The following is a 24,832-nucleotide window of genomic DNA, read 5'->3' on the forward strand; positions in this document are numbered from 1 at the left end:
ATAGCTCTCAGTGCCCATAAGCAGATGTGCATTCAGGCCTGGGCTCTGAGTTGAACAGGAAGCCTGGCTTTGGGGAATTAGAATATGCTTCCTTCTAAGATATTCTAACTAGAACCCAGAATAATCTTTCAGACAAATAGACACAAAATAAAGACGCAGATGAGCAGGGAGCCAGGCTAAGGGGCCAGGACTCAGATTGTTCTAGGAGCTGTGAGATGCAGGAGTAGATATCGAATTCAGGTGCCATCTGCACTGCAGATAGAATCTCTCTCTCTTGTGCAGCTAAGACACCTGGTGAAGTTAAGTCTGCATTCCTGGGCTCCAGGATGCCGCTTGTCTAGGAATGTTGCAGCCCTGGTCTAGAAATGGTTTCCCCTTGGCCCTGCTCTACTCACGATGGGGAGATACCTGCGCATTTGGGAACCCCTGAAAGTGTTCAGCCCTGCTTTTCACACATCTGCAGGGAGCCACACGTTGTTCTCACTTTAGATCACACCTACTTTCACTGACAGGGAGGACCTGACAGTGATGTCCTTTGTGCACCATGTTCACAGGGCATCTGCCATCCGTAGTGACAGACAGAGACAGCCAGCCGTCTCTGCCCACAGAAAAACCACCTTGAACTTTTGTGGGTGAGGGACATCCTTGTGGCGAGTTCAAAAGTCCTCACCCAGGCCCAGCCAGGAACCCACGTGTAGTCGACCAGTATCCAGGAAAGCACTCAACCCCAAACCCTGCCGTTTTTAAAAACCGAGACCACAGATCCTCATTTCCTTTGGAGTTACTCCCCGGATGTGATTTCATTCTTAATGCTATAAGCAGAAAGAAAGATACTCCTTTTTTGAGTAGTAGTTATTATAATTAGTCACTCACAACGTGGACATTGGCTTTTGGTAATGGGGCTCATCAGCATGTGTCTCCCTGGGGATCCCAGGCTGTGCTTCATTTTAACGGTATTGATTTGAAAGACTAATAATCTTACCTGTACCCGGAGCTCCCAGCACATTAGGGAGGTTGATACAGAATGCTGCCTTCTGATATTAACTTCCATCATGGTCTTTTGCCTCCTGCAAGAATCATTTAAAGGCACCTGGAGGGGCTGAGGCTGTGGCTCAGGTCTAGAACACTTCCCTAGCGTGCAGGAGGCCCAGTACCATCTCCAGGATTGCAAAAAGAAAAACACAACTAAATATAAATAAATAAAGGCATCAGGAGTCTTTTCTGCTAGTCTAATACTCAGATCCCAGGCCTGTCACTTATATATAGCCATTTATTCAACTTCTCAATGACAGTTTTACTTGTGTGGTTTTTCACTCACAGTTTCAAAGGTTGTGCCTCACTCTAGTGTTCTAGGAGCTGTGGGATGCAGCTCAACATTGGTAATTGTTGGAATATTCCTTTCTAAGACACTTTGCTGTTTTCATTGGGTGTATCAGAACGTTCTGCCCGCACTGAATACTTCTCAATGTGTATTTTCTAGCCAGTTATATCTTCCATTTTTTATGACCATGATTACTTTGATTTTCCTTGACAGCATTGGAAAGTACCTGTGTGCCCTACTCCAACCACAAGACCCCAGGATTATTTGTCTGAGAGTCAGTAATTACGACCCTGCTCTATTTTCACCTTATTTACTTTAGCTCAGGCGTCGCAAACCTCTAGGCCAAATCTGTTCCATGGCCTGTTTCTGTGTAGGCCCTGAAGACATATTTTTTTTTTGTTTGTTTTTAAAGGATTATTTTATAAATAAAGAACTTGGTGATACTGATGGTAAGGGGTCCCCCAAAGCCTGAAATATCACTATCTGGCCATTTACACAGAAGGTCTGAGGACATCCCTGGTTGGGTGCCCACCTCCCTAGACCCCTGTAGAGATTTAAGTGTCTTCTGAGTTCTTTTAAGTCTGTCAGGTGGTCAGTGTTTCTCTGTCCCTATTTTTCCATTCCTTGCCCTGGTATTTACCACACTTTCTCCCTTTGTTCTCTTTCAGTTGGTGGAACATTATTCTTACAAGCCAGATGGTTTGTTAAGAGTTCTTACAGTTCCATGTCAAAAAATTGGCGCACAGATGGGTGAGTTCCCCAGACCCAGGGATATCTGACTTTCAGATATTGGTCATAATCAACCATGTTTCAGATTTGGTTTATTCCAGGCTCCTATTGGATGAGGCCTTGTTCTTACTGAGTGATTAGATGTGCTGTCAGAATGCTCCCATTTTAAAAACCATGGATTTAAAAGACAGCCAATCCCTTTAACTTAAAAAATTCATTCATTTTAGTTGCATAAATGTGAAAGCTAGTGAAGGAGAATAAAAAGAAATGGGTGCAGAGATCTGTAGTCTTCTCAAGAATCAGCGTGGTACAGACACATTGATTGGTGTGGAGTGGAGGAGGGGATAACGGCGGGGGTTGGGCAGGTATGTATACAGAGGAAACCTTCCATACTCTTTCTAACCAGGAGATGTTACTTTTGCAGCTCATCAACAAGGACCAATTGCTCATCCTGTGGTAAGTGTCACTAGACATACCTCTGGCAGTGAAGCAAATGTTTATTAGCACAAATGCAAAGCAGAGTTTAGCTAATAAGAGTAGTGTTCATTGTTTTGATTGTACTTCACAACATACCCCTTGATGAACTGGGATTTCTAGTGAGTATTGGGTGCAACCAACCTATTATCAGTGCTAGGCTAGACAAGTTTTCCTAAGTTATTGTTTGGGGTTAAATTCTCCCTATTTATTTATTATTCATTTATTTTTGGTACTAGGGATGGAACCCAGGACACTTAGCCACTGAACCATAATCCTAACCCTTTTCAAAATTATTTTGTATTTTGGAACAGGGTCTTGCTAAGTTGCTTAGGGCCCCACTAAATTCCTGAGGCTGGTTTTGAACTCGTGATTCTCCTGCCTCAGCCTCCTAAGCTGCTGGGATTGTAGGCATATAGCACACACCCAGCTAAATTCTCCCTATTTTCTAAAAGTATCTAAAATAAGGAAGAAACCCCATGTCAAATCAGAAATAGGCCCTCTGTCAGATTTGAGAAATGGGAACATTTCATCCAAGTTCAGCCTTGAACTCTGGATTAACACATATGCACAATTCACAGGGCCATATGTGTAATCCACAGGGCCACATGTTGAGCAGGGTGACTTGGCAGGTAGATAAGATGTCTCCCAAGTGATAAATTGTTATCAGGGAATTAGATCTTTCGAGTAAACTGGTTCAACAAAAGCTTAGAGGAAGGAGAACTGGGAGGTGGATGATTGGTGAGATTTAAAAAGAAGTTCCTGGAGAAGGAGGGAGACTGTGAGTCTTGCGCAGAGCTCATGTCCTGGCTCAGGTCCATAGGGCGTGAGAACGAGGCTACTGTTCCTCTCCATCAGTTTGCCCAGTGTGTGCCTGATGCCTCTGAAGGGAAACCCTGCCTTTCTTCTCCTTCTAGACTGCTAGGAGCTGACTTATATCCAAGGCAGGAATTGATTTTCTCATTCTTTTGAGGGACATCAGTGTGGACTTTCCGTGCCCTCTAATGCCACCAGGCAAGTGGGCCTTCTGTACCTCACTTTGTACCTGATACCCCACCACTCACCCCCAATAGCCAGATCCATAGAAAGCGACATCTATATGTATGTTCTGCCAGGGGCAATTGCCACTTGGGACCTGAGTCTTTGTTGAAACCAGTGAGGCTGCTCAGGGGTGGAAAAGATTTCCCTAATATTTTTCTAGCTCCTTCTGCCCAAGTAGTAACCTCTACAGGAAGCATTTCAAGTGGCCAAGAGTCAACCTCACCCGCAGGGTAGGGAGGGACTCAGCCGAGCTCCATCACAGAAGCAGTTCAGGTAGGATGCCAGGTATGGGTCCTGAATTTGTTTTCTGACACTAAATTTCCTGCTCTCTTTGCCATTATGGTTTCTAGAGTTGGTCAGCGGGTGGAATAATCTCAAGAATCAAATCATACTACTTACCAAAGCGGGACGGCAGAAAGGTGCTAAACCGTGACCCCCCGCCCCCTGCTTGCTGTCCCTGAGCCGCGGTAGGACTGGCCTGGCTCACCCGGCGCTCAGCCCGCCCTCCCTGTCCACTGCCCCGTGTCGCTGTGCTTCGGTGCTTTGCCGTGTGCAGCCCTCGTTTGCACCTGCAGCTCGCGACACCCACACCCTATGTGCACCGTGCTTTCCATGTGGGTCCTCAGTTGTTTCGTTATAAAGTCCATCCATGTCCGCCTGCTGACGCTGCTCGAGTGCATCTTCAAAGTCATTGCAGTGAGAGTGATCAGTGGTAGCTAATATTCCTATCAGAAGAGCTTTTCAAAGACAGCCAACTTTTGACTTCCCAGAATTATGCCGGGGGGGTGGGGGTGGTGTTATGTGATTGACTGTCAGTTGCATCTGTTGGGAACAGGTTTGGTAGGTGCACTGCATATAAAGACCACAGGTTGTATGCAGAGGGTGCCCCCATCCACTTCATGGCTGCTATGAGATTCCAGCGCAGAATTAGAGTCCATTATCCTAATTCATTAGACGTGAACCTTAGTTAATGAATTAGAATTGTGGTGCATATTAACTCATTATCTAGTATTCACTCAGTTCTTTCTATGTTATCACAGTTCCAATACAGAACTTTAAATATAACAGAAAAGAGATGGAATAGGAGGGCTAGAAAAACTATTTTTCTTTTTGGGGCAGTTGACATCGAATTGATTTGTGTGTTTGGCTGTGTGACTGGATTTTTGAGGAGGGAAATCATTTTTAATGATTTTATTTATAACGAATCATACATATGTGCATGAACTCTGGATTAACACATATGCACAATTGAACATGAACTCTGGATTAACACATATGCACAATTCACAGGGCAAATATGTGTGTGTGTGTGTGTGTGTGTGTGTGTGTGTGTGTGCATGGCATGGACTGCTCTTTCTTCCTATCGACTTTGGTCTTCAGTGGGGGTAAAGTTAATTCTTGCCATTTTTATATTCATCAGCACTATCCCAAACATTTTGGCATATAATCGAATATTAAACTCATGGAATAGGTTGATCAAGCTACTTATTAAAATCAACACAAATACAAAGCATCAGCACACTGAAATCCTATTCAATAGTAATTTTCCAAGTTGACAGCCACACTCAGATGGCCTTGATCTTGTTGACCACAGAACAGAGACGTATTTGAGGGGAACGGCCCCTCACACCTCTGGGGGGAATAATAGGTCTGCCTTGGTGTGGGCCGGCAGAACCCTGCACAGCTCCGCCCCTGTCCCCTGGTGTGGAGAGACCCTGCTGGGTGGCCAAGATGGCTACCGTCCAGCAGGAGTCGTATCTAGTGGGAAACAGGCAACAAGGTGCCTCCTACGCTTAGGAGCTTCAAGATCTGCCTGAGGCAGGGTGCTTTCCAGGCATGAGTCTCCTTTTCAAAGTCATGATGTTGCATCCAGTTGAAGTCCGTGACCGCCATCCTGTTGGCAGCCACACTCACAAGGCGCAGTGGTCGTCAGTGGGACATCACGTGTCCAGGGCTTCATGGAGCCCAGGGCAGGCCCTGCCCAGGACAGCTGCCTTCCCCCAGCTCCAGGCCCAGGTCCCCTCACGTCCTTGGCCACCTCCCCGACACAGGTTTGCCAGATGGCCAGGGGAAGGGGCATGGTCCACGTCTCCAAGCCCTGCCCCTTTTCATTCATCATTCCACTTATCCTACGTGCTACCTCACAGTCCCAGCTGGTGCACAATCCCAGAAAGGGACACTTTCACCATGAACCTTGACCACAGCGTCCTGCGTTCACTCAATTCTGTGGCTTACAAGCAGATGAGATGGCTCAGGGTTCAACCAAGGAAGCATGACCCATAGGAGATATATGTACACACAGAGAGCACACATATGACATACATATATGCACATATTCTCACACGCATATATGTGCACACATACACCTACAGTATGCATATATGATATGTACACACACTGACTACATAGATTTATACATGTATGCACATGTATATGTGTTATAAATAACACACATGTGTATTGCGTACATGGCTCCACACGTAGAGTAATGTGTAGTAATATGCATATCCATACACACTGATAATATATCAGTGTACACACAGATGTATTACATGGGTGTACCTTAAAAAATCATGGGGGCAGGCTAAGCAAGTTCAATGTCCATGGGGCAGGTTATTAGGAAAGGAAGGTCAGAAGCAGGTTAGAACCTCAGAGGCATATCCAAAGCTGTTTTCTCCTGGCAAAATCAGTCAGTCTCTCTAGGCTACCCTTTCTCTTTCTTGGGAAACCTAAATTCTCTTCCTAGGGACCCTCAACTGATTATGTCAGGCTCACCCAGGATAATCTTCTTAACATAAATCAACCGATTAGGTGTGGTGATTAAATCTGCAGAACTCTTTCACTACAGTGCTGAGACTATTGTTTGATTCAATGACTATAGCTCAGGGAAACCAAGTTGTCATTTCAAAAACCCATCACCATGAAAAACCAATAAAACAGTCTTGTGAGAAGACAAACCTCTGTCATTTTCTAAGTAGGCTTAAGCCAGCTAAGGTCCCTCACAATAGCTAAGAAAATACCTAGAAAATAAGATTTAGTATACCTTTTTAGACTACAGAGAATGTCTAAAGAAAGTTTAAGAATCTGTAAATATGACCTCATAAAAATAAACCAATATATACACAATAAGAGCCATAACTTTGCCAAAAGAGAAATTTAAAAACTGGGAATAAGTATTATAAATAGTAACAATGACATGTATAGAATATTTATTTCCTTAGTATATAAAGAGATTCTATAAATCAATAAGGGAAGTATTCAACTATCTAAGAGGATAATGGGCAGGGTATTTCAGTCAGTAATTGAGAGTAAACATATATAGTTTTTAATATATTAACTGTTGCTCAAGTTTATAGTAAGAGAAATGCAAGTTAAAACTATGGCATACAGTTAAAACTATGGTTATACGGTTATGGGAGCAGGCTAAGCAAGTCCAATGTCCAGGAGGCAGGGAGGATCACGAGTAGGATGGAACCTCGTGATCCTATAGAAAACTCTTGCCTGTATGAAACTGAGACTGGTCCAAATCTAAAAGCTTAGTATGCTGTGTCTCAAGGGTGTGGTGAATTACACTACACTTTATTAGAGAAACATGAAATGATACCATCTACAAGAAAGGCAATTTTGTGACATCTATGGAAATTAGAAGTACATAAAACAATCGTATCACAGATGTATATATATGAAAGTGCTCATTCTAATGCTGAAAATTGTCAAATTCCTGTAATAATTTAAATGTCTTTCAATGGGATATAAATGTTATCAGTTATGTAAAATTGCTACTGTGAGAGAAGCTGAAATCTAGAATTATTTCCAAAATACAATGTTAACTGTTAAAAAGCAAAGTCGTAGATAAATAGATAGATAGACAGATGGATAGTATTGACAGTGTGAAATATTCTGGAAGAATACAGAAGATGCTGGTAATGCTTCAAGTTTTCATAGATGCCAAAAATATCAGTAGATAATTGGCAAGGGGGCAGGATTATATTATTTAAAATAGGGATTAAATATTTAAATGATTCAGCAGGAATAATCTCGAAGAATTCATACTTATGTTTTCAAAAATGGATGAGGAACTTTCCATTGTTGAACCGTTCATGATTAAAGAATTGTGACAATTATGTCAAATAGCCCATCTGTTATACTCAGGAGTAAACAACTTTTAACTTGTTAATTTGCTTAACATTAACAATTGTTTTTAACAATTCAGATAAAAAGTATGTGTTGGAACTTAAAGTAACTCTAGCATCTATACAGCTAATGAAAAGTATGCTTTGATCTTCAAATGATTAGAGAATTCGAAATTTTCATAATAAAAACAAGAGTCAGATGCATTTTAAACTTTTCTTTAAAAAATAGTATCACATTTGTATTTATTTATTTTTAATTTATTTTTTAGTTATAGGTGGACACAATGTCTTTATTTTACTTTATGTGGTGCTGAGGATCAAACCCAGTACCTCAAGCCTGCTAGGTGAGCGCTCTACCTCTGAGCCATAACCCCGGCCCATGTGTTTATATTTATATAACTGAATTTAACTAAAGAATATAAGTCCTGGTAGTCCTTACATAGAATCAAATCCCTCTTGTCATTAGTCCTGGAATTCTGTTTGTCTTTTTTAACATAAGCACAAAACTGTATCCATCCTCTAACCCCAATATTATGCATAATTATAATGCACTAATAAAAACATTGATAAAAATGTATCCTATTAAGAAAAATGAGCAGAATTTGACCATCGGCCTTAAAGACCCGAAGGTGGCTTTTCAGCTTCGCATTTCAAAGAAGCATTTCCTAAGATGATTAGACTGAGATGTGTCCCCAAATTTCTCATTAAAACCCACTTTTTTTCCTGTTTTACTCAACACATACATGGGTAATTGAGATATTTAAAAACATTTCTCTAAATACTCATTTCCTAGGGCCCCACAGAGAGAACAGGACGACAGAAATTCTCCAGGCACATCTTTTGACTTGGCAGTGCCAAGCCAGCAGGCAACGTCACCGAGAAAGGGTATCCAATAGTTTTAAAGGGACAGATTTTACACCTTTGCTGTCACGTAAGAGAAGATGCCTTGTGCAGATCACATGTGCTTTTGTGCATCTAAAACAACCCTAATACTGACCCACAGCCTGGAATGACTGTGGTCATTCCACTGGAGACTGCTGCTAGCCACGCATGGTCTACTGCAGCCAGTAGCTCTGAAATTGACTGGCTGCAATCACGATTATGTTATCACCTGTATGACTACAGCTGCCAACTCGAAAACACCTTTCAAGAACCTGACAGTAAAAATCAGGATCTAGATAATAAACGCAGGACACTTGCGGTACTGGGAAACCAGGAAACGCGGAATTAGCCCATCTATCTGTGCCATAAGAGCATTCTTTTTTCCCCTACTCTGGTTTACTTCCAAATTCCAAGCACTTTAATAAAAAAAAATTGTCGAAAACATTTTCTATTTTCAATTAAACCTAAACAATATAATATCAGGGACCATAATTTATAATCAAACGTGACTTTTAAATTATTTCTATGGAATAGGCTATCATCACCTGAATCGATGAGATTTAAGTTTCCAGTTCCTGGAAAGTCAGAAGCTCAGGTAGCCGGTGCCACCTAGTGGCGCCCAGCAGCTGTGTTCTCTGTTTTGAGTGTTGGCAAAACTGGGTAAAAAGGAACTGTCTGCATTTCCTTTAGGCCTTGTTGTTCTCTATGCAGAAAAGATGATAGTATTGATCAGGGCAGAGTAGATCTCCCCAAATAAAAAGCAGAAGGAAGTGGCGAGGAATAGTAGTGCTCACCAGCCATGTTTTTTCACTAAAATTAACATTTCATTAAATGTTACGCGATAATGAATCCCTTCCTAATTCATCACTATGCCTTTGTGTTTATTCCGTACAGAGGCCTCAAATTGTTCTCGTCAGCTGAGTTTTTACTTCCGAGGTTTAAGCTGTTGTTGGGTTTCTACCAAATGGCCTATTGACCCCTTAGGGAAAGGTGAAACTCGGATTTGTATCATCTTCATCATAAAATGGACATTGCTTTCTTACCTGACTCAGTGGAAAACCCCCATTTCTGCCACAGAACGTTCTGCCAAGTGCAGTGCCATCTTTTGTTCCAATCCAATCAGGCTCCAGAAAGCAGGGGCTGCTGAGGATGAAGGCATCCAGATAGGGAAGAGTTGACGTGGTTAATGGAGGGACTCGGGGCTCTCTGTGGCTGAACCCTGAGGCTTCCTTATCACAGGGTGCTCTGTGTTGGGCAGCATAGATTGAAGCCCTGAGTCACCTTTGATGAAAATATGGAGCCCAAATTTCCAGAGGAGAGCCCCAATCTATTTCCTTGTCCATAATAAGCCCCAAAAGACAAGGAGTACGTAACACACGGCCAATCTGAGTCTGAGTTACTCACGTCCAGGAGTTAAGATTCCCTGGGTCCATTCCTACTTAGTCTTTATACACTGTATTCATTCCAGTATTTCTTTTTAAACAACTTCACCTCTGTTTTAAGATTGTTTCCGCGGGATTTCTATGTTAGGCATTTGCACTGTGATTTAGTTGTAACAAGTCTTTTTGAGGTCCCCTTGCTTGGAGAACATTCTGTTGGGGTGGAGGCTGAAGCCTCAGGATAATGTCCTAAGAGAGCAGAAGACAGTAGTTCTTAAGGCAAGGATTCAGGGTCCCTTCCTCCCTGGTGGCCTATCCTGGGGCATCCTTTAACTCTGTGTCTGTTCGAGTTTTGCCTTGGCATCTAGAATTTTCCTATAGGGAAGATCAAAGTATTCGAAATTATAGTAAATGTTAACCTAAAAAACAACTTTTAAAAAAGTATTCCAGCTTAGAGTTTGTTTGAGGGAGGGAACTCAGCAGGAAGGATGGAAAACAGGGTAACTGTATTACAAATTGGAAGTGAAATCATATACAATGTTTAAAAGAGGCAGATTGTCATTTGGAATTATCTGTACCTACTCCCCTCTATTAAAGTCTGGAGAGAAAACTCGTTTTAGCATCAATATTAGGTTACACTTGGCACCTCCCACTTACAAGGAGTGATTTTCTTTCATCCGCCCGCCCACCCATCCATCCATTCACGTGCTTGTTTAATACATTTTTATTGAGCACCCATCATGCATATGGCAGAGACTCATGCGGGCAATGAATAGTATACCTCCGGGAACTTTTGTCATTTTCGATCTGTGATGGTTCTTTTAAACAGTTCAATAAGAATGCTGAGATGAGGCATGAGAACATAGATCTGATGCTGTCCCTCTGACAGATAAGACCTCGTGTCCTTTAGCCTCACCACTGCGGGAGGCCATGCCCTCAACAGGAGAGGAGGACATCAGGATGCACAGAGATGCACAGCCGGGTGGCCCTGTGGCACATTATGACCGCATTGTTACACGTTGGTTTCTGAGCCTATAACCAATAAGGCGGATGAGGATTTAGTGTGTCCTGTAAGATAAGTGACGGTGTAATGTTAAGCTTAAGTGTCTCTCTGTTTCTTTAAATTTCCCCCAAATCTCGTGTTATCTCATTTCTTCCTGGCCAGTGTTTGGGATAAATAAAGTTGCTACTCAGTTCATACCAATGGGTAGTAGGGAGGGATTGGATTGTGGATTTTCTGTGAACTAAATTTAGTAGCAATCACCTTGATTTTTAATTTTTTTTTTGAGAGAGAGAGAGAGAATTTTTTAATATTAATTTTTTAGTTTCCAGTGGACACAACATCTTTATTTTATTTGTATGTGGTGCTGAGGATCGAACCCAGTGCCCCACGCATGCCAGGCAGGGACTCTACCGCTTGAGCCACATCCCCAGCCCAATCACCTTGATTTATCTTAAAGGTGAAGATGGGTCAGGAAATTCAGGATAAATGTGTCCAAGAAGGAGAGTCCTTAGGAATATAAGGAGTAGATTTCCCCCCCCCATTTATTTCATGATGCAAACTGATGTTAATCAAATGCATATTATTCAAGTTTGTGATGACCGGCAAAGCTCTGCTTCAGATGGGCTTCTGTTACCTTCAGGTAATCAAAAAACATTCCTCGTCTCACAGGACCCATAGCTTTGCGATGGCCCTGGTTGGTGGCAGCCAGACTTTGGGACCTGTAGCTTCCTGGCTAGGGCTATCTGCCAGCATCAACTCAGATGGTGCTAGATGTCCCCCGCAGCCACAGAAGCAGGTGGAAGTAAAATGTGCATGCCCGCTTTGGACTTAGGAAGTAGATGGTAGCAGCTGGTGGGTATTGAATTTTCCTTTTTAAATAATTTCCATGTAAAATAAGATCAGAGTGACAGAGTTAGAGCAGGAAAATGAATCCAAGTGGAGCATGAAAATCCTCAGCATTTTTGGTAGGTGGGAAACTGATGTGAAAAGCCACAGAAGTGGGGAGGGAATTCTAGCTGAACAGAGGGGATTTTCTCCCCACACCCTCTGAGACCCCAGCCGGACCTCAGCATGAGCTGCATTTAGTCCTTCCACGAACCAAACAGTCGCTGGAAGAATGAGATAACCCTTTTTATTTTCCTTTTCATTCTTCTGAATTCTTTCCTTTGTCTTCCCTGCATAAGTTCAACTGTGATTATTGTAAAATAAAAAATACTCAGACCTACCTGAGTGTGTGCCAGTAAAAAAACTGACATGGGGTCATCTGTGTGCTTCAGGCCTCCCCATCCCACAGGACCCGGCCAGAGAGCACTGCGTCCTTCAACCCTTATGAGCCAGAACGAGGACACTGGGCTGCAGAGAGAGGTGAGAAACACACTTTTATTCCCTGGACATTCAAAGAGCAAAGTGTATGGGCACCTGTGTGTGTAGAATTGGCTCCAGAGTTCGCCGCATGGTCTGTAGTTGTGAGACGATTGTCCAGTGGTAGCAGCGATGTCATGTGTCCGTGAGCAGGACGGTCCTGTTGAAATAGTCTGCTACAATCAAGACCCTCTCCATAAGCTGGCTGTGTGGGCAACATCCATGAGTCTTCTTCACAATGTCTCCCTTTGAAATTTTGCATCTGCTCTACTTGCAGTTCTGAGAGGGTCATGTTCTTGGAAAGCCCTGTGTGTCCACTGTTAGTTTTGAAGAAGGCACAGTCAGAGGTGTGGGAATGGAAGAGACGTGTGGGTTGCCCTATTCCAGGTGTGTGGAGGGAAACCAGCTCAGGGAGGCCGTGAAGAGACCCAGTTCCTGGAGATACACCCGTCATGACGTGGTCTCAGAAGTGGGCTTTGGCTGGTTTCCTGGGTCCTCTAGGCATCTATCTCCAAGTTTCTTTTTTTGTTAATGAACTTGGAGTCTGTTTAATGCTATAAAAACACCTTAAGACAGTGTTTTAAAATAATGAGAACCAGTTATATCTCATTTAATTAACTTCTGTAGGTCGGGCTTTGGATCTGCCCAATGGGGTAGACTCAGGCTGGACCCTGCGGGTGGTCCAGGGCAAGGCCAGGGCAGCCTGTCTCTGTCTCCCCTGACTCACAGGTCCTCTTTGTTTGGTCCCTGTGACTGGGCTGCTGTGGAATTTCTCACAGCACGGTGGCCTCAGAACACCTTCCGTGTCACCGCAGGACTTCAGGAATGAGGTTTCCAACAGATGAGGCAGAAGTCGCATGTCCTTGGAAGTCACGCGCATCACTTCCCATGCGCTCTACTGTTGACGCAGTTGTAAAGGCCACCGAGGAGAGGTGACCTAGGCTGCACCTCTCAGCAGGAAGGATGTCCCATCACCACCTGATTTAAAGCCACCACAGCCCACTGTTCCATCTGGGGTCGAGGACCCTTTCCTGAGGCCTCCCGGCCCGGCCTTCAGTTCTCTGCCACACCCTGCGTTCCCACGGTGACCAAGGGGGTGACCCTCACAGGGAATCCCACCTCAGGGCTGTGTTTCTGGACTGTGCTGCAGGTCCCCAGAGAGAAGCCATGCCCATGGACACAGAGGTGTACGAGAGTCCCTACGCGGACCCCGAGGAGATCAGGCCCAAGGAGGTCTACCTGGACCGGAACCTGCTCACTCTGGAGGACAAGGAGCTGGGCTCGGGCAACTTCGGGACCGTGAAAAAGGGCTACTACCAAATGAAGAAGTGAGTAGCGGTGCTCCCTTTGCTATCGTCCTCCCCCCATGAGCAAACGTTCTAGAAACTTCTAAGAATGCATCTATGATCTTCATTTAGTCCTGAACTTAAAATTTGGCCTAACATGGCTGAGTTCTCTGTACAGCATAAAGTCTGTTTATTTCCGGTATTCTTATAATGAGAGCATCCATATGTGTACTGACTATGGGTGTAGGAACTATTTTAGTTTTAGTACATGTACCTTATAGAAATTGGGGAACGGAAATAAGCAAATGCGTGAGAACAGCATATTCATGCCCAAACACCACCACTCTTTACTCCACTTAGTATGTGTATTGTTTTGAAGTTTAATATGCACCTGTATACACACGTGAATTATCTTATTTAAATAAAACAACAGTATGGCGTTCTCACTTATTTGGGGGGATTTTATAATGTGTCTCAATTTTCTTACCTAGAAAATTCTTAATTCCAAATACCATTAGGATAATTTGTATATTTTTTTCTTCTGGTATAATTGAAAATCACAATGTACCATAAATCAGTTAAAATTCCTACATTACTAAAATGACTTTGCATCTTACTTGATCTTTAGAAGGAATCCCACAGAGAATGTCCCGTAAAAATACTGATTTCTAAAGTCCTTTGAGACAAACCCTCTTTTCAGATAGGTAAAAACACTAATACAGGTTTGATAGGGTTCATTGTTTCATTCTATTTGCGATGGAAGAAATTTTTGTAAAAGTGATGTTTTCTTGAGTAGGTAATTTGCATGATTCAAAGATCAAAAATATAGATGAGGACTAGGGCTGAAACTTGCCTAGCATATGAGAGGCCCTGGGTTTATCCCCAGCAATGTAAATGAAAAAAGAAAAACATATAGGAAAAAGCATACACAGAAACCCTTGCTTCTGAGGCTGACCCTCCATATGTGTATGTATATTCATGTGCATTTACCATATGTGTGTACATATGCATAGCATATGTGTATGGGGTATATATATGTATGTATATATATACACACATTGTCCACGATGCTTATTTTTATATATGTATGTAATCACGATCTTTTTTTAAACTGAATATTAATTCTCATGTATTTAGGCACACATTTTTTCAAATTGTTATAGTTGGTCATATTTAAATTCCTTGCTTAATTAAGTATTAACATAGACATAGGTACATAATTTCCACTAGAGGGTGTGGGGAGGGAAGAGGCTCTCTAGGTTAATTTGGGGCAAATAACATCTTCACCATACTGAGTCTTCTAGTCAGTAAGCACAGCCATCCTTCCATGAATAATGAATAATCACAGTTTTGTTTCCTCCTGTCCAATCCTTATGTTTGTGTGTGTCTTATGTATTAATCAGGAACTGTGAAGCAATGCTTGATAAAAGCGGGCAGTAGCCTCGCCACTGATCGAACAGAGAAAGCTTCCTATATTTTACCATTAGGAGTGATGTCAGCTATAGGTTTTAGCTGCTCTCTATCAGAATAAAGAAGTGTTCTCTTATTCCTGCACTTCTCAGAGTTTTCTCTAAGAATGAATGTATGCCGAATTTTACTGAACACTGTCCCTCCACTGAGATCACCATGTGGTTTGTCTCCTTTATTGTGTTTATATGGTGGATTACACTGACTGGCTTTCAAAGGTTAAACCACCTTGCATTCCTGGAATAAACTCTCCTTGTTCGTTATTTGTTCATTATATATTTTCATAAGTTACTGAACTTAATGTATTGATTTTTCTCTTAGAATTTTTACATCTGTGTTCATGAAGGAGCTCAGTCAATTTGTTTTCTTTTCTCGTGATTATCTGATTTTTGGCATCAGAGTAATGCTGGCCTCAAAATGAGTTGGGGAGTTTCCTTCATCTAATATTTTTCTGGAAGAGTTTGTTGTTTCTTCCTTAAACATTTGCAAGAGTCGAGAGATTTTGTACTTCTTAATTTTGACCCCTGCCTCATACCATACACAAAACCAGTTCCCAATGGGTGGTAGACCCAAATGTGAAAAGCAAAATAATCAGCTGTCTAGAGAAGGCAAAAAGAGGTAACTCCATGTCCTCAGGAGGATCCAGGAAGGTTTCTGAGGTGCTGGTAATGTTCTGAACCCGTCTGTGTGAAAGCAACTGCCATGGTCAACTACTGACATTCACCGACATTATGCGTGCTTTTCCCTCTAGTGTGTCAGAACGAGTCTCCTATTCTTTTACTTGATCTATTTTATTGGATATTTCTCTTTGTATTCTTTAGTTTGGGAGCTCAACAAGATACTTCCCATGCTCCTGGGAATTGTATCACAGAGAGGTGCAGTTTTTCAAATCATGTACAATTAAGTTCTATTATTTTATTGAGGCCTCACTATATTGGAATATTTTCAAGAGTTCAACATGATCTAAGTGATGCTTTTTGTTGGAATATAAAAAAATCTTAATTTTTGCAAACTAAGTTGAAGCTTGCTTAAAATTAACAAATTTCAGATGGAAAAAGAAGTGTTTTTTTTTCTAACTGTGAGCTTTAACAATGTATGCTTCATAATTCTGCACTGAGAAATTCATTTTCCATTGCTATTAAAGGAATCTTATAATCACATAAATCTCGATTGGTAAATCACAAGATGTTACAGAAATCCATGTATGTCATGGTTGGTTTTATGTAGATGCTCTTTAAATATTTTACCATTTAGGGTTTTGCTTGATTTGGGGCATTCTTTAGCATGGTCCCCTACCATTATTTGTAAGTAATGTGGTGTTACTCTGTTCATCTGTAAAATGAAAGAGCATGGTTAGAAGACTAGGCATTCCTCACATGGCTTTATAAGATGCGCTCTGTTACAGATTTTTTGGTTTTGTTTTTTGTACCAAAGTTTGAACTCAGGGGCTCTCAACCACTGGGCTACATCCCCAGACCTTTTTTAATATTTTATTCTGAGACAGGGTCTTGCTAAGTTGCTGAGGGCCTCACTAAGTTGCTGAGGCTGGCTTTGAACTTGCAGTCCTCCTGCCTCAGCCTCCCAAGCCACTGGGATGACAGGCATGAGCCACCACGCCTGGCTGTTGTAGGTATTTGCATAACATCACTTCTGCAAAGGAATCATTCTTCATGGAAGATAGTTTTGTAGACAGGAGCCATTCTGGAAAGTTCCCTACAGGCTATGCCCTGTTTTTCAGAGTGGTGAAAACAGTGGCTGTGAAGATCCTGAAAAACGAGGCCAACGACCCCGCCCTGAAGAATGAACTATTAGCAGAAGCGAACGTCATGCAGCAGCTCGACAACCCCTACATCGTGCGCATGATCGGCATCTGTGAGGCCGAGTCCTGGATGCTGGTCATGGAGATGGCAGAGCTTGGTCCGCTCAACAAGTATCTGCAGCAGAACAGGTATGGCAGTGTGCCCCGAGGCCAAGATGCTGTGCTTTGAGGGACAGGGCCCCGGCTGACCCCAGAACAGCCTGAGTTCTATGGGAAACCTCACCCTTTGCACCTTCCCACGGTAGTCGATGCTCAGAAACCTCGAGAGAGGAGGCAGAGTCTATGGGTCCAGTTCTTTTTAGTTCTTGTTACTTAGAAATAAGCTGTAATCCACCCATTTTTGTCCTCCTTTACTCATTCTCTACCCACACTTCCGGTTCAGCAATAGAATCAGCCCCTCAGATGATTTGGACAAGAAGTCTGCCCTCGCTGGGCAGAACATGACCACACCTTTAAGGTACCTTCCTTTCAATTCAAAACATGCTGTGAAAATCAAACCTGTTGAACACCAGGAAAATGGAGTTCCATCTGGAAGTGCGTTATGTTAACGAGGTTGCCCCTGCTGCCTCTGTAAGATTAGGGATGAAGGGTCTCATCTTCAGTGTGCAGGCGGACTGAGGATCACCGTCCACGGTCCCTAACGGCAGCCTTGTGGTCTTCAGGCACGTCAAGGATAAGAACATCATAGAGCTGGTTCATCAGGTTTCCATGGGAATGAAATATTTGGAGGAGTGCAATTTTGTGCACAGAGATCTGGCTGCAAGAAACGTATTGCTGGTCACTCAACATTATGCCAAGATCAGCGACTTTGGGCTTTCCAAAGCACTGCAAGCAGATGAAAACTACTACAAGGTAGGAATGAGTCCCTGATGTTCACAACAGCAGGTTGTCAAAAGTCCAGAGGTAAATTAACCTCCTCTTTATTTTATTACGGTAGGATTTTAAGAAGAAAATTCCCTAGTAACCATGCCAAAATTTTCTTATCAAACTCTGATTCTAGGGGGCTGGGGTGTAGCTCATTGGTAGAGCACTTGCCTAGCACATGTGAGGCCCTGGGTTCGATCCTCAGCACCACATAAAAAATGGGGATAAAACCATGGTTCACATGGCTTTTCTCTCCATCTGCTTTGCGTTCAGGCCCAGACCCACGGGAAGTGGCCCGTGAAGTGGTATGCCCCCGAATGCATCAACTACTACAAGTTCTCCAGCAAAAGCGATGTGTGGAGCTTCGGCGTGCTGATGTGGGAAGCCTTCTCCTATGGGCAGAAGCCCTATCGTGTGAGTCTTCTATGTCTACACACTTCCTTCCTAAACTATGTGGCCTGTAGGACAGATAAGCACCAGATTATCTGCCCGAGAACCTGACAATCATGAAATCTGGGCACCCTGAGTCTCTTCTCACCTTTTGACAGTGGTTATTAACATGACCTCAGTTTACACGGACTGAAAGGAACGGTGTATTTTCTTCATGGTGTGTCACACATATAGATATGCATAAAATATCCAGACCATGTTTCACTAGAGCTAAAATATAAACAATGACTATTGACAGTAACACATTTACAGTTCATTTACACGTCTCAGATTTTTTAATCAAAGTGTAACACCAAAAAGTATACAGATCCTCAAATTCAGCTCAGTGAGTTTTCACAAATGAAGCACACCATGAAATCAGCCCCCAGAGGCGGAAACAGAGCAGAAATCCAGAATATCCTCATGTTCTAATCAGCTTTTTTGTGGTTCTTGTTTTGTTTTTGTCGCTGTGATTAAAGTACCTGACAAGAACAACATAGAGGAGGGAAATTTTATTTGGGGCTCACCATTTCTGAGGTTTCAGTCCATAGATGGCTGACTCCATAGCTCTGAGCCCAAGGTGATGCAGAACATCATGGCGGAAGGGAATGACGAAAGAAAGCAGCTCAGAACGTGGTAATCAGGGAGCAAAGAGAAAGAGAGAGTTCTGCTCACCAGGGACAAAATATAAACCTCAAAGGCACACCCCCAGTGACCTATCCCCTAGGTACACCCTTCCTGCCTACAGTTACCCTAAGCAATCCCTTGGTGTATTAATCCATTGAGTAGGTTAGGACTCTCATAACCTAATCATTGCACCTCTGACAGTTCTTGTATTGTCTCACACATGAGCTTTTGGGGGATACATTGTGTCTAAACCATAACACCCCATTCTCTGCCCCCCACATATAGCTCTTCCTCCAATCTGTGTACCGGACCTAACTTCTAACATCATTGTGCTCCTGGCTTGTGACTTATATAACTGACACCACACAGCCCATACTCTTTTGTGTCTTGGGCAGTGAGGTGGTTATTTGAGTTTGTTGGTTAACATGTGTTTCAAAAGCTCCTGTGTATTTTGCGTGTCTTAGGGGATGAAAGGAAGTGAAGTTACCGCCATGTTGGAGAAAGGAGAGCGGATGGGGTGCCCTCAGGGGTGTCCCAGAGAGATGTACGATCTGATGAACCTGTGCTGGACATACGAGTGAGTACTCAATACTGCTGGCAACTTATCCAAGAGCTATGGAGGATGATGCCATCACTTGGCATGAACAGGAAGCACGAATTCTACCTTGTCATGCATCAAGATATGCCCTTTCCTAAACAACAACAGGGGAGGGCCAGGAACTGTCCTCTTTGAGATACAGTCAGATGTCCCTTAGCGACATGGACATGTTCTAGGAAGGCATTGCTGGGTGACTTTTGTCTTTGTGCTAATGACATAGAATGTGTTTACACATACAGATGTCTACAGTGTCCCCAGGAGGAGTGATCTTAGGGACCACTAGGTGGGGTGAGGGATCCTGGCTTCTGCAATGTTGGCTGCCCCATCTGAGAGCACCCCTGGTTCCACAGTGTATTAGGAGATTCTCCTGATCACAGATGGGTTCAATGTCAGGGGCCAGAGAGCATGGCTCAGGGTCATCACATAACACCCACAGGCCACCTAGCACAGGCAGGGTCAAAAGGGCATCCCTCATTCTGGGTGCAATGCATTTTCCTTCCCTGATTACCTCCCACACAGCCCCTGAGCAGAATCCAGGTGCATTCAAAAAGCTTGAATGGCACCCGGGAGCCACGGGGCATGCTCTCTAACAGCAGTCTGTGGGCCCAAAGGCCATGATTGGAAGGGCTATTAGCTTCTCAGGAACTGCTGTTGAAATGTTTGCTATTCCAAAGATATTGGCAGTACCATTTATTTTGATGGCATTTGACAAAACTGCCCATCTTGGTTTTGCAGAAACCGCTCTTATAATAGAGATTCTTGGTTCTTGGGCATGTTCTTTGGTTATTCCCGTGTGTCTAGACTGAACTAGGTGGAACTGCAGCTGTCTCGGGTCAAAATGGTTAAATGAGGACAGTTGTATACCGCTTAACCTCAGGTTCTAGTTCCCCTGCTGGGCAACTCTAACCACTTGCATTATAGTGAAAAGTGTTGCAAAATGAGAAAGATAACTTCTAAGCAAGGATAGTCTCAAGGTTGTAGGAAACACAGTCATCCCTCAATGTCAGGGGTGTCCCATTCACAGGTACAGCCAACGGCAGATCAGATTTCTATATATGGAAAATATCATGTCTGCACTGAACATGTACAGACTTCTTTATCTTATTGTTATTCCTTAAACAATACAGTCCGACTATTCCCATAGTAAATACAATTTACTTCATATTAGATATTGTAAGTAATTTAGAGGCAATTTAAAACATACAGGAGGACATGCCTAGGTTATATGCAAATACCGTACTATTTTGTAGAAGGGATTCAAGCATCCTTGGACTTTGGTGTCCTTGGGGGTCCTGGAACCAATTCATGTGGTAGGACTGTACTCCTAAGGGTTCCATGACCTCTGCTCCTGTTACGGAAAGCAGAGGTAGCTGTAAATGTCTTTTTAGAGATCAGGATTGCAAAAAACCTTAACCTGTAGTTTGCTGACTTCAGCACCTCACTGGCTCTAAGAAAGGCCTTGCCCTGTTAAGATTTGCAATAGAGAATGCTTGGGTCTTTGTCTCAGCCGTGAAAAGAGGGAAATTTTGCTGGTCCTGGTAATGCACTCCTATCATCCCAGCAGCTAGGAGGCTGAGGCAGGAGAGGGCAAGTTCAAAGCCAGCCTCAGCAACTTAACAAGGATCTAACTAAACAACTTAGCGAGATCTGCCTTTGAAAGGGTAGGAGGGAGGCTGGGGATGTGATTCAGAGGTTAAGCACCCCTGGGTTCAATCCTGGGCACCAAATAAATGGGGGAAGTTTCAATAAGAACTCATATAACAGCCCCTATCAGAAGACTCAGAGCCACCAGCAGGAGTGTGGGGAGGAGAGTTGCAGCTATGTCCCTGTTTTTCAGAGCTACCTGTCTGCACCACATTCACCTGTGAGGCATCTTCAGATGCTGGCATCACCAGGAGATTCCAAGAACTTAGGGTATAAAAGATTCTGAGTTCTAGTAAAAATTTTTCCCTAACTTCAAGGTGGACATGAATCCCCTGGAGATCTTGTAAAAATGTAGATTTGGGTTCCACAGATTTGGAGTGGGATCCGATGGGATCTGTTTCTCAGGGGCTTGTGATCGCCCAGTGATGGGCGCAAAGACCGTAGGGGACCACCAGGGGGCGCAGCTGCTTGAAATCTGGGCCTGCGAAGGCCGCAGCTTGGAAAGTGCTTGTCACAGGCCCATGACCCACACCCGTCTCTCCCTCTCCCAGGGTGGAGAAGAGGCCCGGGTTTGTAGCAGTGGAGCTGCGGCTGCGCAATTACTACTATGACGTGGTCAACTAAGGGCCCCGAGCCTGCCCACAGCTGCCCTCCGTCCAGGAGCCTGGATTCATAGGAACCCTTTCCAGCCTTTCCATCTCCAGCTGCTGGTGGAGAGAGCCGCCCCCGTGGAACATGCTGGAGACTTCTTAAGCAGAACCTGTCCTAGGACTCACCAACCGCAAAGCCAACGGGGTCCCACAAGAAGACAGAGGACATGTTGGCTTGAGGGGCTGCCCGGCTGGTTGTGTCCTTTGTGTGGTTTTGTGCAGACTGGTTCTGGGGTGTTTCCAGGTTCCTTTTGGGTCATTCCAGGTCCTGGGTTGCAGAAAGCCCTGGAGACCTGGGGGCAGGCCCCATGGCTCCAACCCAGCTAGCACTGCCTTCAGAAATGAAGGAAGGGGAGGGACCGGCAGAGGGAGCCGACTTCCCCTAAAACATGACTCTGACAGCCCAAGACGGATCCTTGGCCAGAGAAAAGCTGTCCAGATGAGAAAGTGCTTGCTGTGAAGCCTAAAAAAAAGTTCAGCCAGAACAGTTTCTACGCATGTAGCCAATTAGTGAAATAACAACACCAATCATTAACAATAATAAGCCTGAGTGTGGCTTTTGCTCTTTGTTATGGGACAGAAGCATCATCTAGATGAGAAATGAGGACTTTGGGGGTACATCAGCTGAGGTTACATCCCCTGAAGTCCTCTCCCCTGCAGGTGGTCTTAAAAATTGTTCTTCTGTGCTTTTATGGAGACTAGTGAATGAAGTTCCGCGTGGAAATTGCATAGCGGAGTCAGGCTGCCCTCATCCCATGTCCCATCGCGGGCAGCAGAGTGATCAGGCTGCCATCTACTGAGCATGGGCCAAGCTTCAAGACGAAGTTTACCCTCTACAGAAGGGCTGCAGCCAGAATTCCATCTTTTTTTTTTTTTTTAAACCCATTTTCTGTTGCTATAACTGAACACCTGAGACTGAGAAATTTATAAAGAAAAATTTCTCTCTCACACTTCTAGAGGCTGGGAAGCCCAGTGATCAAGGTTTTAGCACCTGGCAGGAGGCTTCTTGCTGCACCATAACACAGCAAAGGCATCACGTGAAGAGAGCCATGCCAGTTGGAGTCACTCTTATGAAGCCACAAATCCCATACAATCCCCATCCTCTTGGCCCATTCCTAATCACCTCTCAGGGTCCCACCTCCAAACACCATTAACATGTGAATTTGGGGATTAAATTTCCAGTACATGAACTTCGGGGGCATAGTCACACCAGAGCAGAGGGCAACATGGTCACCAAAGCCATTGAAAGAGAAGTTTCTAAAGAGGGTGTCAGTCATCATAAAACCAAAGACTTCGATCCTCACCACAGATAGCCCTTATTTATGACTAAGTGTGACCTTAGGTTAAAGATACAAGACCTGAGAATTCTGTTAGTCTTTGAATCCTGGACATAATGTTTGATCTTACATAAATCATCACCCACTAATACCAGTCTTGTGGCCCTTGAAAGTTAAAAAGCTATTTATCCGGTATTTCAATGTCTGTAGGTTTGCATAATCTTGGACACATCTCACACCTAAGGCATTTTAAAGCATACACATAGCCATGGAAGGCAGAGGAAGCCGTGTTCCTAACTTGAGGTATGAAGGAAAGTAGCCATCAATACCTTTGCTTAATCCAAAAAAAAAAAAAGACATGAGCTGTTGTGTTAGGAAATTTTTAGGAACCAGCCACACTTTTTGGAATTGTGCTACCCGACCATTCACTCATTTCATTGAAGAGAGGATCCCCATGTGCTGAACTCACTGAGCAGATCCTCAGAGCACATTTACAGTCTCTGAAATTACAAAGATCAGTGAGGAAGGTCTCTGTTGGTGAAGCCATTGATAGATTTGGATCATGCCAGGGAGGGCTGGATGTGCTGGATTTGGTAAAGTGATGGGTACTTCAGAGATGGACGCTCTGCCGTTGAGCTCTGAGTCACTTCACCCTAAGTGTGTCTTTAATAAAGGCCACCTGCTCCTAGGAGCATGGATGCCCATGTGTAGCGAACAGGTGCTGTGCTTCTTGTCTTTTTTCTGGTGTGAATCTGTGGCACCTTTGGCCACACGCCTCCCAGGAGTCCAGGGCTGACACTTGTCTAGAAGGTGCCTGGGGAATTGGGATGCGGGAGCCTTGCTCGCTGCAGAAGGTCATGTGTTCCTCTGTCCTGGGACTATCCAGTGCCTCTCCCCTGGGAGAACATGGTCCTGTGAGCACAAGGTCCACTGTGGCCAGCCGGTGAAGTTAAATGTGTCCTACCATCAGGAATAATTTTCCTTTCCCTGGAGTCACAGTTAGAGAAAGGCAACCTCGGGGAAGAATTTAGACTGTGAAAGAGTTAAATTTGGAAAGTGGGGGAAAGATCTCCAAGTCCTTCTAGAACTTCTGTCCTGAGCTGCGTTTCCACTCGCGGGCTACCCCTCTGAATGTTCTAACCCTCTATTTCCCAGGGAGCCGGGCTCACTCCATGTACCTGTCACCTTCTGGTCCTTCTTAGTAGGTCCTGACTCCCCAGGCCACCCTGGCTGCATCCCATTGACTGTGGGTGCCACAGATACCTCACCCCCAGCACAACCGAACGTCTCTAAGGCAGAAACAAACCTCTGTCCAGTGCTTGGTCACTGCCTGTGGTTTCAGTTGAGCGTGTTCTCCGCTCACTCTCATCACCCAATTGCTGGATGGTGACTTCCCATGGTCTTCGGCCCCAGTGACTGCAAATCCACTTGGATTTTCATTTGCAGAGGTGACTGCTGGATATTCGGTTCCCCCAAACTCCCAAAGAGTTCACTCCACCAGCATTTTGCATTATTTTTTTTTTTTTCAGAAGAGCTACATTTTGTCACCGGATATTTGTAACTGATTTTTTTTTAAATAAAAATTTAAAATTTGCTTTGTGATGACTTTCATGGAAGTTATTGGGAAGTGATTGGCTACCCTGCCAGATAGCATCAATCAGCATTGCCAGATGTGCAGCATGTTTTGTAGAATGTTGGGTCCCCTGCCATGTAAGCCGGGGACAGGGGCCACACAGGAGGAGGCCTGCCCAGGAGGACCCTGTCCCACCAGAGTATGTCTGTCCTTTCCTCATGAACTGTGGATCTGCCCCGTGGGGACTTGACAGCCCACACCAAACCAAATAAAA

General features: G+C 43.9%; 1 protein-coding gene across 2 annotated transcripts in view; it reads left to right on the plus strand.

Moving 5' to 3' along the window:
- The window catches only part of Syk (spleen associated tyrosine kinase), an 82,205-nt gene extending 57,678 nt beyond the window's left edge, over nt 1–24,527 (plus strand). For both annotated transcript variants that reach the window (XM_076836599.2, XM_076836601.2), the window contains 10 exons: nt 1,990–2,071; nt 2,475–2,506; nt 3,916–3,984; nt 12,240–12,327; nt 13,475–13,652; nt 16,816–17,025; nt 17,559–17,748; nt 18,034–18,174; nt 19,281–19,393; nt 21,610–24,527. In XM_076836599.2, coding sequence (XP_076692714.1) covers nt 1,990–2,071; nt 2,475–2,506; nt 3,916–3,984; nt 12,240–12,327; nt 13,475–13,652; nt 16,816–17,025; nt 17,559–17,748; nt 18,034–18,174; nt 19,281–19,393; nt 21,610–21,682 — 1,176 coding nt within the window. In that variant the 3' untranslated portion in view covers nt 21,683–24,527. The remainder of the gene's footprint in view (nt 1–1,989; nt 2,072–2,474; nt 2,507–3,915; nt 3,985–12,239; nt 12,328–13,474; nt 13,653–16,815; nt 17,026–17,558; nt 17,749–18,033; nt 18,175–19,280; nt 19,394–21,609) is intronic.
- Nucleotides 24,528–24,832: the final 305 nt, after the last annotated feature.

The sequence above is a fragment of the Callospermophilus lateralis genome, chromosome 17, assembly GCF_048772815.1.
Source record: "Callospermophilus lateralis isolate mCalLat2 chromosome 17, mCalLat2.hap1, whole genome shotgun sequence".
Lineage (NCBI taxonomy): Eukaryota > Metazoa > Chordata > Mammalia > Rodentia > Sciuridae > Callospermophilus > Callospermophilus lateralis.